Source organism: Argentina silus, assembly GCF_951799395.1.
Source record: "Argentina silus genome assembly, chromosome: 12".
In the NCBI taxonomy this organism is placed as follows: Eukaryota; Metazoa; Chordata; class Actinopteri; order Argentiniformes; family Argentinidae; genus Argentina; species Argentina silus.
In genome coordinates, this window is record NC_139666.1 from 7,844,115 (window position 1) to 7,856,039 (window position 11,925).

Sequence of the window (11,925 nt, forward strand, 5' to 3'; positions counted from 1 at the left end):
TCCCGATTGCTGCAGCCGCTTGTCAGTGTGACGAAGATTGGCACTCAGGTAAGCTGTCACTCAAAATCTTCTTTTTCCGTTCCCTATCAATCAAACAATCTGGGCCTCACACTTAATGCCCAGGGCAAGGGCCAGGGACGTAAGCAAGGCAGGGGAACGTAGTTTCGCAGTGAAGCGGTGGTTCGGCCAAGGGAAGAGCGAAATCTATTCGAGGAAAAAAAATATGTCGGCGTTTTGGGGGGAGAGTAGGATTCTGGAAAAGCAAGGGCTAGAGCTAGGAGCAAGGCCCCAGCTTTACCCCCTGCTTCAGTTGAAGCGCGGTGCTAGGGGTGGGATAGGCAGCTGTCCCTCGCTTGATTGATTGACTGTTGTGTTGTGGGCATGATTTTAAAACTAAGTACAATTAAAGAGACAGAAAAAAAAATAAACACATTTATAAATAGTAATAATACTATTTACAATGTATAAACACGTCTATGACCAACGAAGCTACTATTAGGTTATGCACCTTTTTATCAAGTAAATTAGCTAGCGATGTTTCCTTGCTATCATTGCGGCTAGTAGCTAGGAGGCTAACTGTGGGTGCTAGGTAGCTAAATATGGCGCTTCACACACATGCTAGCGAGCAACATGAAGCAGTTGTAGCTTGCTAATGGCTAGTTAGCTAGCTAGATTTTAATAAGGTCGCATCGGGGTGGATGTTGAAACACTATTTTTGCTTCGTAAGGCCAACGTCTCTGCCATCACGAACGGATGTCCCAGCGAGATATAGTCCGCTTTCCTGACTTTTATCTTTACAGAAAAATAGTTACTCAGCGACCTTGCAGTGCTCTTTATTTCACAATACCGTAATAATATAAGTTGCATTTTCTGTAAAGCAGAATTGCCAATCGACAGTTTGCGAGTTGGTGTACATTCATTCCGTAATCCCATAAACTTTGTCGCTTGAAAGCCAGTCGTTTTTGATGCCGCCAGAATTGAAGCGAGACAGACAGCCGTGGTGGGTGTGTGTGTTTGTGTGTGTGTGATTTGACGGGTGATAGACGGGCATGTTTGATCTCAATCGTTTCCCTGTCAATTCGCAACTTTGTTGCTTTGCCTGACATGATGGACACAACAATGTTGACAATCACGACCACACATAATGATTGACAGCCCACCAGAATGGACGTATTCTAACTGTATTATTATAACATGAACTAAGGAGACGAGACGAGACGCATGTTCAGTGACACTACGCAGAATAAACACAATGTTTAACCGTTATTTCACGATGAGACGCTTATTTAATGTTATTTTCATTATTTGCAAAATATTTAATTCTCATGGTTATTACTTCAGTGCCTATATTGTTTTGCTGACCATTCATACTTCTTTGTCTTTTCTGGGCAATCCAGAAGTACTATGCGACAAAATGAAAAATGTATCAAAGTGAATTTCATGGTGATTGTAGTCTGCATGAAGGTTGCTATGTTTTATCAACTCCTAAACAGCAAAATAATGATTGTCATGCACATTCACAACAATAACCCGGTCAATTTGCTTTTCACTGTAACTTGGGGCTGTTTAATTTTAGAAAAAAAAAAGTTCCAATCTTACTCCAACCTTTTATATAGCAGTGACTGGTACTTTCTTGTAATTAGAAATGTTGATGATTTCAGAATAACTGACATCAGACAAACCCTAATTAGTAGGAATAACCTAAAAACAAAGGATTTAATTTGTGTTTGTATGGTTTTTAGGTTCGCCAACTCTCCACATCCCTATAATGCTTCAGTGTTTGCAGCGTCTGCAGAGAACATGATGGCTGCCCAGTCGGTTTCCATAGACAAATACCCGGAGGGAGAACAGCAGGTGGGTAAGAGGGAGAAATTTAGTCCCAGGCTCAACTTTGAGGCCTACTTAACCTCCCTCAAACTGAAAAGGGGAAAGGTGGGGGAAAGTTCAGGTTGGGCTGATTCCCTTTGGTGGAAAAAACCCACAGGAGACAAACTAACATTTCGACATATTGACTGCAGCAGAATAAATAAGAGCTTGTAATACCGAAAATTAATCACTGTCCAACACATTGTAATGAATGCTTGTTTCTGTCTGGTATGCGTATGTATGAGATTATGTTAATGTGGGTTATTTAGAAGTGTCTGTGTTCCATTCAGCTGTGGACGTCATTGTGGCTTCAGTCACATGGTTGGCGTTGGGATTTGTGTTCTTGGAAGTGCGCCTGGGTAGCTGCGTGCCTCGAGGCTGTGCAGGGTGTGAAGGAGATATGTGAAAAGAGGAGCGACCTGGCTTCCAATCAATGAATGTGTCTGAATGAAGAATCATCACAACAACAAAAGAGAGTCTTGGTGTGGTTATCAGTAGAGGATGAATGTGATACAATACACGATATTCCACTCCTCTGTAATATTCTCCCTTTGAACACTGACATTACATTACATTTATGGCATTTAGCAGACGCCTTTATCCAGAGTGACTTACAACAAATACATTTGTCTAAGTGAGTGAATCATCTGTCCATTAGTCATCATATGAAAAAGTAATCTATGCTAGGACCAGGGGCTATTGGCAGTCACATTGCTAGAAGAAAGGAAGATTTATTTTCCGGAGAGAAACTTGCACGGGGGGGGGGGTGGGGTAGTGGGGATGAAGAGGTCTTTAGGAGGGACAGTTAAGATGTAGCCTGAAGAGATGGGTCTTCAATCTACGGCGGAAGATAGATAGTGACTCTGCAGTCCTGACAGCTGTGGGAAGCTCGTCCCACCAGTGGGGCGCCGAGACAGTGAAAAGCCGTGACCGAGTAGCGCGGCTGAACAAAGAGAGACAGACCCAGCCAGGACACCTCTGCATCCACCCATTATCTACCAATTCAGTCGCCTTTTCTCAACCGTTAGGAACACGTCTCCTCGTGACCTCTCCTCCGTCTTCCGCTTCCACCTCGTCCTCGAAAAGCATTGGAGGAGAATATGTGAGGGGAGGGACCTAGATCCTCTCCAATGCGTTCTCAGCAGGATGCGATTGGAGGACGTGTGGAGTCGGGTTCCGACCAATTGAGAAGAGGCTGGTGTTGTGGAAACAAACCCCTGCCTCTTCTAAAGTTAACAGAGCTAAGAGAGGACTTGGATTCTGAGGAAGCTCAGTCTGTCTGGGGCTTGCCTCTCAGCCACTCTCTCTCTCTCTTAACACAATGCTTTCATTTAATCACTCTCTCTCTCCTTCTCTCTCTCTCTCTCCCCCCCCTCCGTCCCTCCCTCTCTCTCCTCCCCCTCTTCAGATGCAGGGAGTGGAGCAGACGGACAGTGATTCAGAGCAGAAGTTTAATGAAGAAAGTTTGGGGGACACCTCAAGTCCAGTCCCCACAGAACCCCAGACACCCATGGATGCAGACAAGTCCTCCATATACCGGTACAACCCTCCTCTCCTCCTGTCCTGGCCCACAGTGGTTCAGGCCCCCTTTCTTCTCTCCTCTCCTCTCCTCCTATCCTGGCCCACAGTGGTACAGCCCCCCTCTCCTTTCCTCCTCTCTTCTCCTCCTCTCCTGACCCGCAGTAGTTCAGCCCCCCCTCTCCTCTCCTCTCCTCTCCTCCTGTCCTGGCCTACAGTGGTTCAACCCCCTCTCTCCTCTCCTCTCCTCCTCTCCTCTCCTGGCCCACAGTGGTTCAGCCCCCCCTCTCCTCTCCTCTCCTCTCCTCTCCTCCTGTCCTGGCCTACAGTGGTTCAGCCCCCTCTCTCCTCTCCTCTCCTCTCCTCCTCTCCTGGCCCACAGTGGTTCAGCCCCCCCTCTCCTCTCCTCCTCTCCTGGCCCACAGTGGTTCAGCCCCCCCCTTTCTTTCCTCTCTCTCCCTCTTCTGTAGCAAAAGACGAGACGATAATTAACTAAATAGACCCTGAAAAAAAAACTAAAATTCATTTTTCATTCCGGTCGACTAAAACGAGACGAAACGATCTCTGTGACTAAAATCGGTACTTGGCAGTCAACCTCTCTGCCTGGCAACCTTCAGGTCTGGCCAACGCAAATCATTGATGCAAATAAGCCCACGCCATGACAAACGACACTAGAACTGCCTCCTACCCAGTGAATGGCAACAGTTGAGTGCACTGAAAGCTACAAAGATCTGGCTGCTCTGTCCCTCAGAAAGATTTCTGTTTATTATGGGTTGATGAGGCAATAATAATGTGATGTGACTGAAATGGGAGGACATTGAGTTGACTAAAATGGCCTGATGGTTTTCGTCATCTTGACAATAACTAGACTAAATCATTGTTCAAATGACAGAAATGTGACTAAAACTACAGGCTGTTTTAGTCAAAATGACGAGACTAAATCTAAAAAAGGGTGCCAAAATTAACAATGAGTGTGTGTCTCTCTCTCTCTGTCTGTCTCTCTCTCTCTCTCTCTCTCTCTCTCTCTCTCTCTCTCCCTCTCTCTCTGTTTCAGGCATCCCCTGTTCCCTCTACTGGCTCTGCTGTTTGAGAAGTGTGAACAGTCCACCCAGGGCTCTGACTGCGTCACGTCCGCCAGCTTCGATGTGGACATCGAGAACTTTGTCCGCAGTCAGGAGAAAGAGGGAAAAGCCTTCTTCAGCGAGGATCCGGACCTTGACAACCTGGTGAGCTCCTTTAACTCGTTCAGTGCCGAGGGGGAATAAAGTCGGCCAAATTGTCAACATTCTAGAGTGCTAAGGGGTGACTTTATTCATCAAAAATGCATAAATGATGATGCTTAATTTTGTACTGTAGCTGTAATTTTGTAAGTATTGTTGGTAGGTAAATACCACATAAAACACTTGGCACTCTAGGTGGTGAGAGTTCTGGAATCCTTTGGCCGTTATAGTTAACAGCTGGCCGCATGGTTGTGAGTTGTACAATGAATCCCTTTTACTTGTCACCCTTTTCCTACCACTAATGTCACTTTATAACAGTGTTATTAACTAATCACTAACGGGCCCACCTGAAGTCAGTAACCTTGTAATTACAGTCTTATTACACACAGGCTGTGGATATCTATTGATTGATTGGGCTGTATCTGTCTATTGATCACACCAGCTTGAACTTACCGTCCGCTCCCGTTTGACCTTTGACATTTAGATGGTGAAGGCCATCCAGGTGTTGCGTATCCACCTGCTGGAGCTGGAGAAGGTCAGTGACCTGTGTAAGGACTTCTGCAGCCGTTACATCGCCTGTCTCAAGACCAAGATGAACAGTGAGACCCTGCTGAGTGGAGAGCCCGGTAGCCCCTACTCACCTGTACAGGGACAGGTGCAGAGCTTCTCGCCCCTCAAGACCCAGGTACACACACACACACACACACACACACACACACACACACACACACAAGTCCTACTCAGAGCCATACCTGCAGAAAATGTTGTGTTGTAAGTAAGATATGACGGTGTGCTTGAATGTTTGATTTGGAAATTTAGATGTTGACGCGTGTGTGTGGTGTCCAGACCTCCACCTCGTTCACAGGAACCATCAGTCCCCAGGGGATCGTGGTGCCGGCGTCGGCCCTGCAGCAAGGCAACGTCACCCTGACAGCAGTCAACCCTACACAGATGGTCGCAGGTATGTCACCTTGGCATACGACCACCACAGGTACCCTCAGAACCCACCGCCCTCTTACCTAGAGGAGTACAGGCTGCTCTCTTTTACTATGGTCTTCTGTGCTTGCAGTTGAAAACATTCTGAAAACGTATGTTTCAACCTCTTACGTGTGTGTGTGTGTGTGTGTGTGCGTGTGTGGGACTGCAGGTGGAACAGTGTATCAGCCTGTCACAGTAGTCACTCCACAGGGACAGGTGATGACACAGGCCCTCTCTCCTGGGACTATACGCATCCAGAACACACAGGTAACACACACACACACACACATCAGTACTCAATACACACATGCGTTACAGGAAACATGACCATGAATTCTTCGGGACACACATCTGCACACCTGAGACGGGAGATGTATTGCCATCCCACCTGTCGTGTTGAGCATGTTTGCCGTGTTGAAGTATTCCCAGCTCTCTCCCTCCTCCTCTCTGCAGCTCCAGCTGCAGCTCAACCAGGACCTGAGCTTCTTCAACCATGAAGACAGCTCGCCCAAGAACAAGCGCGGCGTCCTGCCCAAACAGGCCACCAATGTCATGCGCTCCTGGCTCTTCCAGCACATCGGGGTGAGGGCAAGGTGGCGGTGGGTGTGTGGGAGGGAGGGAGGGAGGGTGGATGGGAGGGAGGGAGTGTGGGTGGGAGGGTGGATGGGAGGGAGGGAGGGTGGGTGGGTGGATGGGAGGGTGCACGATCCACAAAAGAATTCACTCACCATTCATTTTTGGATAACGGCAATGTGCTCGCCCTGGGGGAAAGTATGATACCTAGATTGTATACGCGCGTCAGGTGCTGAGTTGTGTTTCTGCGGTGGTTGTGAACATGGTCACTTACTTTCCTTGTTTGTGTGCCCACAGCACCCCTACCCCACGGAGGATGAGAAGAAACAGATCTCCGTCCAGACTAACCTGACCTTACTGCAGGTCAACAACTGGTGAGTCACCAACACACACGCACGTACACACACACACACTGGTGATTGGTTGAAACCCTTAATTTTCCACTCACTCTCACAATTGGTCGTTCCCCTCCCCTCCTCTCCTCTCGATAGGTTTATAAACGCGCGGAGGCGGATCCTCCAGCCCATGCTGGACGCCAGCGCCTCAGAGACGCCCAAAACCAAGAAGAAGAATCCTCAGAACCGGCCGCTGCAGCGCTTCTGGCCCGACTCCATCGCCTCGGGCGTGACCCAGCAACAGGTCACGATGCCGGACGGTACGTACCGCTCCGCCGCCGCTGAGTGACGGTGTTACGCCATGATGGAGGAATGGGAATGAGGAATGGGAATGAGGAATGGTATCAACCCCTCTCTGTCTCTCCCTCTCTCTCTCTCCCCCCCCCCCCTCCAGGCACCCTGGTGACAATGAGCATGGAGGGTCTGCAGAGCCTGACGTCTGACGGAGCCACGTTGGCCGTACAGCAGGTGATGCTCGCTGGACACAGCGAAGACGAATCAGGAGACAGCGGAGAGGAGGAGGATGACGACATGGCCGGGCTGGGCCTGGACAACAGCGACTCTCTGCAGTAGGAGGACACGGACAGACACACGCTCATAAAGATACACACAAACACCTGTGTACACACACACACACACACACACACACACACACACACACACGCTCTGCTGAGAGATTCATGTTTCAGATACTCCACGTCACACAACACGTACTCAAACACCGTACAGCCATTGGCCAACAACGCAATGCACACACAATCCTGTCGGCTTGTAGGCTTGTAGGCTTGTAGGTCTGTAGGTCTGTAGGCCTGTAGGCCTGTAGGTCTGTAGGTCTAGCACGTTTTGTGTTCTGCAGAACTTTCATGAGTCTGAATCTTGCACACCAAACATATATATATATATATATATATAGACTGAAAATAAATTTTACACACACACACACACACACACACACACAATGGGTTTACTCAGAGCACAACCACAGGACATACAGGAGCACTACTAAGGTGTCCCTCACTGAAAGGAGTATGTTGTGTGACTGCATCAGGAGTTTCATTTGAGAAACCGGGTTTTATTATGTAGTCGATGTAGACGAGTGCACTTTTTTGTATCACATTGTTAGATCCAAAAGACAAACACAACGGAAGCAAAAAAAAAAAAAAAAAAGAAATCCTAAAGTGTTAAAAAAACACCTTGAAGCAAGTTTGTACGCTCCGTTATTAAATGTTGAATGACTTTTTTTTATTTTTTTTTATTTTACTCTCTCATTTTGGATGCCAACATTTTAAAGTTGTATCTGTAATGGTTTCCTTCACTTTTTGCATGCTTGTGTTTGACTAGATGTGTGTTCTCTGATTATGATTGACTGGCTGACCAAGGCCATATCTCAACACTATGTCCTCAGGTCTTCGCCTCCTCTCCTTCTTTGAGGTGAGAGGACCCGAGGAAGCGAGGAAAGACTTTTGAGATTTGTCCCAAGGCTTACACATGGGCCCTATAGGCCCAGCATAGCCCATGAGAAAAAAAAAAAAGAGATGCTTATTTTTATATACGAACGTGAGAAGTACTGAGTGTTTTTGTTTTTTTGTTTGTTTTGTGTTCTCTCTTGTTTTGTAAGGAATATTTATGTACAAAGGTTCATTATTAAATGCTAGAGACCCTGTTTTCCAGGGTACGATGAAGTTTTCTAAAAATTTAAAGATTCAAAATTGATATGTAAATTGGTTTTAAAACACAAGATACAGGAAAAAAACTAAAAAAAAAAAAAAAAAAAGGCCTTACGTATGTTCTTTTGTAAAGACTAAACTAGCCAAGCAGCACAGAAAGCCTAACCCCTAAAGTGAAATTAGTGAAAGGAAACTAAACCGCAGGACTCTGATTTAGCCGAGTGGAGAGTTTACTGTACAACGTCTACTGCAGTGGGGTTCAAGATACTGAGAAATACTTGTCTCGCACAATGACTTGATTGCAGTACTGTACTCTTTATTTTCTACATACAAGTCCAGTTTTACCACAGTGTGTATACAACGTGTCATGTTTTTTAATCATTTATGATAGCATTAGACGTCACTCTTTCAAGTGCACAATCCAGTACAATATGCTTAGTACACAATCATGAGGAGGGAATTGGGGGGGGGGGACATAGCGAAACTTGGTACGTTTAAGCAGACAGGAAGATCCACATGATCAGATGCAAACTCAATCACAGTCTAGAAAATAATGGATATTTTGCACGCGTTAACCTTTATTTATGTACACAACATACATATTACCGCATTAAATAAATACAGAGAGAACCGTTGGGAAGCTCAGACCTTGTAGTCACAGGCTGTGTGTTGGTCTCCTGTGAGTGAAGGACCGGACAGGAGGACTCTGTCTAAAGACCGGCTGTAACCACCTGGTGAAAGGTTGACCCACTCCCAAGCCTCCACCTACTCTAAGATTATTGCACAATAGAAGTCAGGACTTTTATTGTTGAATTAATAAAAGTCAGGACTTTTGTTGTCGGGAATACCTGGGATTGCCATTGTATGACGTCGGCCGTGTCATTTTCCTCTATCTTGTGCTGTCATTCAGAACTGAGATGACCGGTTAATGTCATAATAAAACGTTAGCGGACTTGGTTACTCTTGAGTCTCGGGGTGGGGGTGGGAGGCTCAGCTGTGTTCTCTCTCTCTCTCTCTCTCTCTCTCTCTCTCTCATCTCTACTGTTGCTTTTTATCTACAGTTGTTCACTTTTCTCTGTCTGTTTGCCTTAGAGCTTTCTATTTTGGAATAAACGATGCCTAACCTCTCTTGTCCTGTGCGTCCCTTCGTTTCTATTTCTTGTGGGGTTTGGTTTTTTAACACGGTTTGATTGGTACAAAGCAACTGTCATACTGTTTCTGGAGGTGTGTTGTAGTCTAATTCAGAATACACTCTTCTTTCCTGATCATCACCATGTCTGTTAGGCAAGCGTGTCTTGTTCTGAGAGCGGTTAGCATGACCTTTGCCCTACAAGGGCTGCAGTCACTGTAGGCCTGTCCAACCTTGACATGAAGCCTGTAATGTGTCCCTTAGCAGTACAGAGCAGTGAGGGGCAGGAATTGTACAGTATTACAATACATGATTTTGATCAGGTATATAAAACGATTTGTGGTGATTCAGTTGTCCGTGCTGACCGTCAACGAGCTCAACGCCTCTTCTCTCTGAAGACGAAGAAGAAATAGTCAAAACATTTGGGATTCGTCCACCAGATGTCAGTGAAGGCAGGCGTAGAGTGAGCACTGTACCGAAGCTTAGGAGTGATGTTCACTTCTCTTGCATGTCATCCCTCCTCTCTCTCTCTCTCTCTCTCTCACCCATCCTTGTCAATCTCTACTGTTTCTATCCCCATAAAAGCAGAAATGCCCTACAAACATATTTTTTAAAAAAAGAAAGAAAAAAAAGGAGTGATGTTCATTACCAGCTGCTCGTGTAGGGGTTGTGGGGAGGGAGGGGAGGGGAGGGAAGAGGAGGAGAGGGGAGGGGAGGGGAGGTGGGTGAATGAAACACAGCTGTCAGTCTCACTTCAGTGCATTAGTGGACAGGAAACAGCTGGGCTGGGTGAAAGGGGGATGAATAGAGAAATATGTGAAGGAGAGGGAGGGAGGGACTCCTGCATTGCACCCCTTTCAACAGCTGTGCTGCCTGTGGTAAAAGTCTCTTCACTTCCTTGTAGAACCCACTGAAGAATCCTGTCTTACTTGCTCATGCATTCATTCATTAAATAATTAATTAAATACTGACTCATAGCTATCTTTTCATTTCTCTCTTCTTACAATGAACCCTAAAATACCCTATAAAACAAAGCCTTCTATCATATCAGTCCCTGCTCCCCTCTCTGGCTCTTACCTCCATCTGCTGGCGGATCCAGTTGAGGGACTGGGTGATGCGGGTGTACACCCCAGGTTTGTTCTGTTCAGCGCAGCCCTGGCCCCAGCTGGTGGCCCCTACCAGCTTCCACACAGAGGAGTCCTCACAGGCCAGAGGGCCCCCGCTGTCCCCCTGAAGAGACACAAACAGATTTGCTATGATTTGCAGTCTCTCTGTCTCACACACACACACACACACACACACACACACACACACACACACACACACACACACACACAGAGGAGTCCTCACAGGCCTGAGGGCCCCTGCTGTCCCCTTTAAGAGACACAAACATATTTGCTATGATTTGCAGTCCCTCTCTCTCTCTCTCTCTCACACACACACACAGAGGAGTCCTCACAGGCCTCTGGGGCGACAGACACACTGATACTGATGAAACTCACAGTTCCTGACAAACAAGCTCTCACTGAAGTAGATGGGAGATAGGAGAGTCGAGTTCCTCTCTGGCATCACCGTCATACCTGGCAAGAGTCCGTCCCTCCCTCCAGGTATCCAGCACAGATCATCATGGGAGATATGTAGCCCTGGTAGACCTCTGGCCTGTTGCACACCTTGGTGGAGATGAGCGGGACGCGGGCCGACTGGAGAGACACACTGCCTTCGCCTGGATGACAGAACACAGACTAGAATCACTCTCTCTCTCTCTCTCTCTCTCTCTCTCTCTCTCCACAATCCACAGGCTTGGACAGCAAAGACAACATAGACTGCCACACGTGTCAGTATGGCTGGTGGATTGGTTGATAAAGTGGGTGGTTTGACGCACGCACGCACACACACACACACACACACACACACACACACACACACACACACATCCTCCAGACTAACCTTCATCCTCGGTGGTAGCCACATATACGCATACACACACACACACACACACACACACATATACACTGCAGGCCTTTGTTCTCTGCATCGCTGGCTAGCCTACCTGGAGTAGCCCAGCTGCTTGCAGGCAGAGAAGCCCAGGACAGGGGTCCAGTCCTCAGACACACACACACACACACACACACACACACACACACACACACACACACACACACACACAGACATACACATCCTCCAGACTAACCCTCATCCTCGGTGGCACCCCATCCTGAGATCCAGCACACGGTCCCGTCCTCAAACTCCTCTCCAAAGTTAGGCAGGCAGATGGGCTCCACGTAACCTGGAGAAGGGGGTGGAGATGGGTCAGATTAACTACATTTCCCAGCAGCACCTGGGTGAAAAGTGTCGAGACCCTCTCACAGCCAGTGGCTCTGTTCTCTGTTATTGTTATTGATAAGTTATTGAGTAAATGGCGACTGTTATCTTTAGCTGTTATTTAGATGTTTGGCTCTAAACATAATCTAAATACAGGCACGTGTCTATTTACTTGGCTAAAACCTTCGGCAGTTCCCGAAACCCTTCGTAGCTCACGTAGACCTAGGACTTCAATTCTTTCGTGAATTCACGAGAGA

The 11,925-nt window shown here is 47.1% G+C and overlaps 2 protein-coding genes across 4 annotated transcripts in view; one reads left to right on the plus strand and one right to left on the minus strand.

The window, feature by feature from the left end:
- Window positions 1–8: 8 nt before the first annotated feature.
- Window positions 9–8,213, plus strand: pknox1.1 (pbx/knotted 1 homeobox 1.1). Of its 3 annotated transcripts, none has more exons than XM_083682436.1 (11): window positions 9–48; window positions 1,743–1,854; window positions 3,275–3,405; window positions 4,439–4,610; window positions 5,089–5,289; window positions 5,424–5,595; window positions 5,752–5,849; window positions 6,036–6,164; window positions 6,453–6,529; window positions 6,647–6,810; window positions 6,945–8,213. In XM_083682436.1, exons 2-11 carry the CDS (start codon window positions 1,801–1,803, stop codon window positions 7,121–7,123), a joined length of 1,377 nt encoding a protein of 458 aa, XP_083538562.1. In that variant the 5' UTR covers window positions 9–48; window positions 1,743–1,800; the 3' UTR covers window positions 7,124–8,213. The 3 variants fall into 3 exon arrangements, with proteins under 3 accessions (XP_083538562.1, XP_083538563.1, XP_083538561.1); XM_083682437.1 differs by having other exon boundaries at window positions 5,451–5,595; XM_083682435.1 differs by lacking the exon at window positions 9–48 and having other exon boundaries at window positions 5,451–5,565.
- A 143-nt stretch (window positions 8,214–8,356) lies between these two features.
- Window positions 8,357–11,925, minus strand: part of tmprss3a (transmembrane serine protease 3a) — a gene marked incomplete at its 5' end in the record, with an annotated part of 8,854 nt that continues 5,285 nt past the window's right edge. The window contains 4 exons of the mRNA XM_083682096.1: window positions 8,357–9,738; window positions 10,424–10,576; window positions 10,927–11,069; window positions 11,538–11,633. Coding sequence (XP_083538222.1) covers window positions 9,694–9,738; window positions 10,424–10,576; window positions 10,927–11,069; window positions 11,538–11,633 — 437 coding nt within the window. The 3' untranslated portion in view covers window positions 8,357–9,693. The remainder of the gene's footprint in view (window positions 9,739–10,423; window positions 10,577–10,926; window positions 11,070–11,537; window positions 11,634–11,925) is intronic.

Excerpts from the sequence above, each read along its gene's own strand:
- pknox1.1 (XM_083682436.1), top strand. The coding sequence starts at position 1,801 with ATGATGGCTGCCCAGTCGGTTTCCATAGACAAATACCCGGAGGGAGAA. Across the intron at positions 1,855-3,274 it reads ACCCGGAGGGAGAACAGCAG|ATGCAGGGAGTGGAGCAGAC; the intron begins GTGGGTAAGAGG and ends CCCCCTCTTCAG. Across the intron at positions 6,530-6,646 it reads TTACTGCAGGTCAACAACTG|GTTTATAAACGCGCGGAGGC; the intron begins GTGAGTCACCAA and ends TCCTCTCGATAG.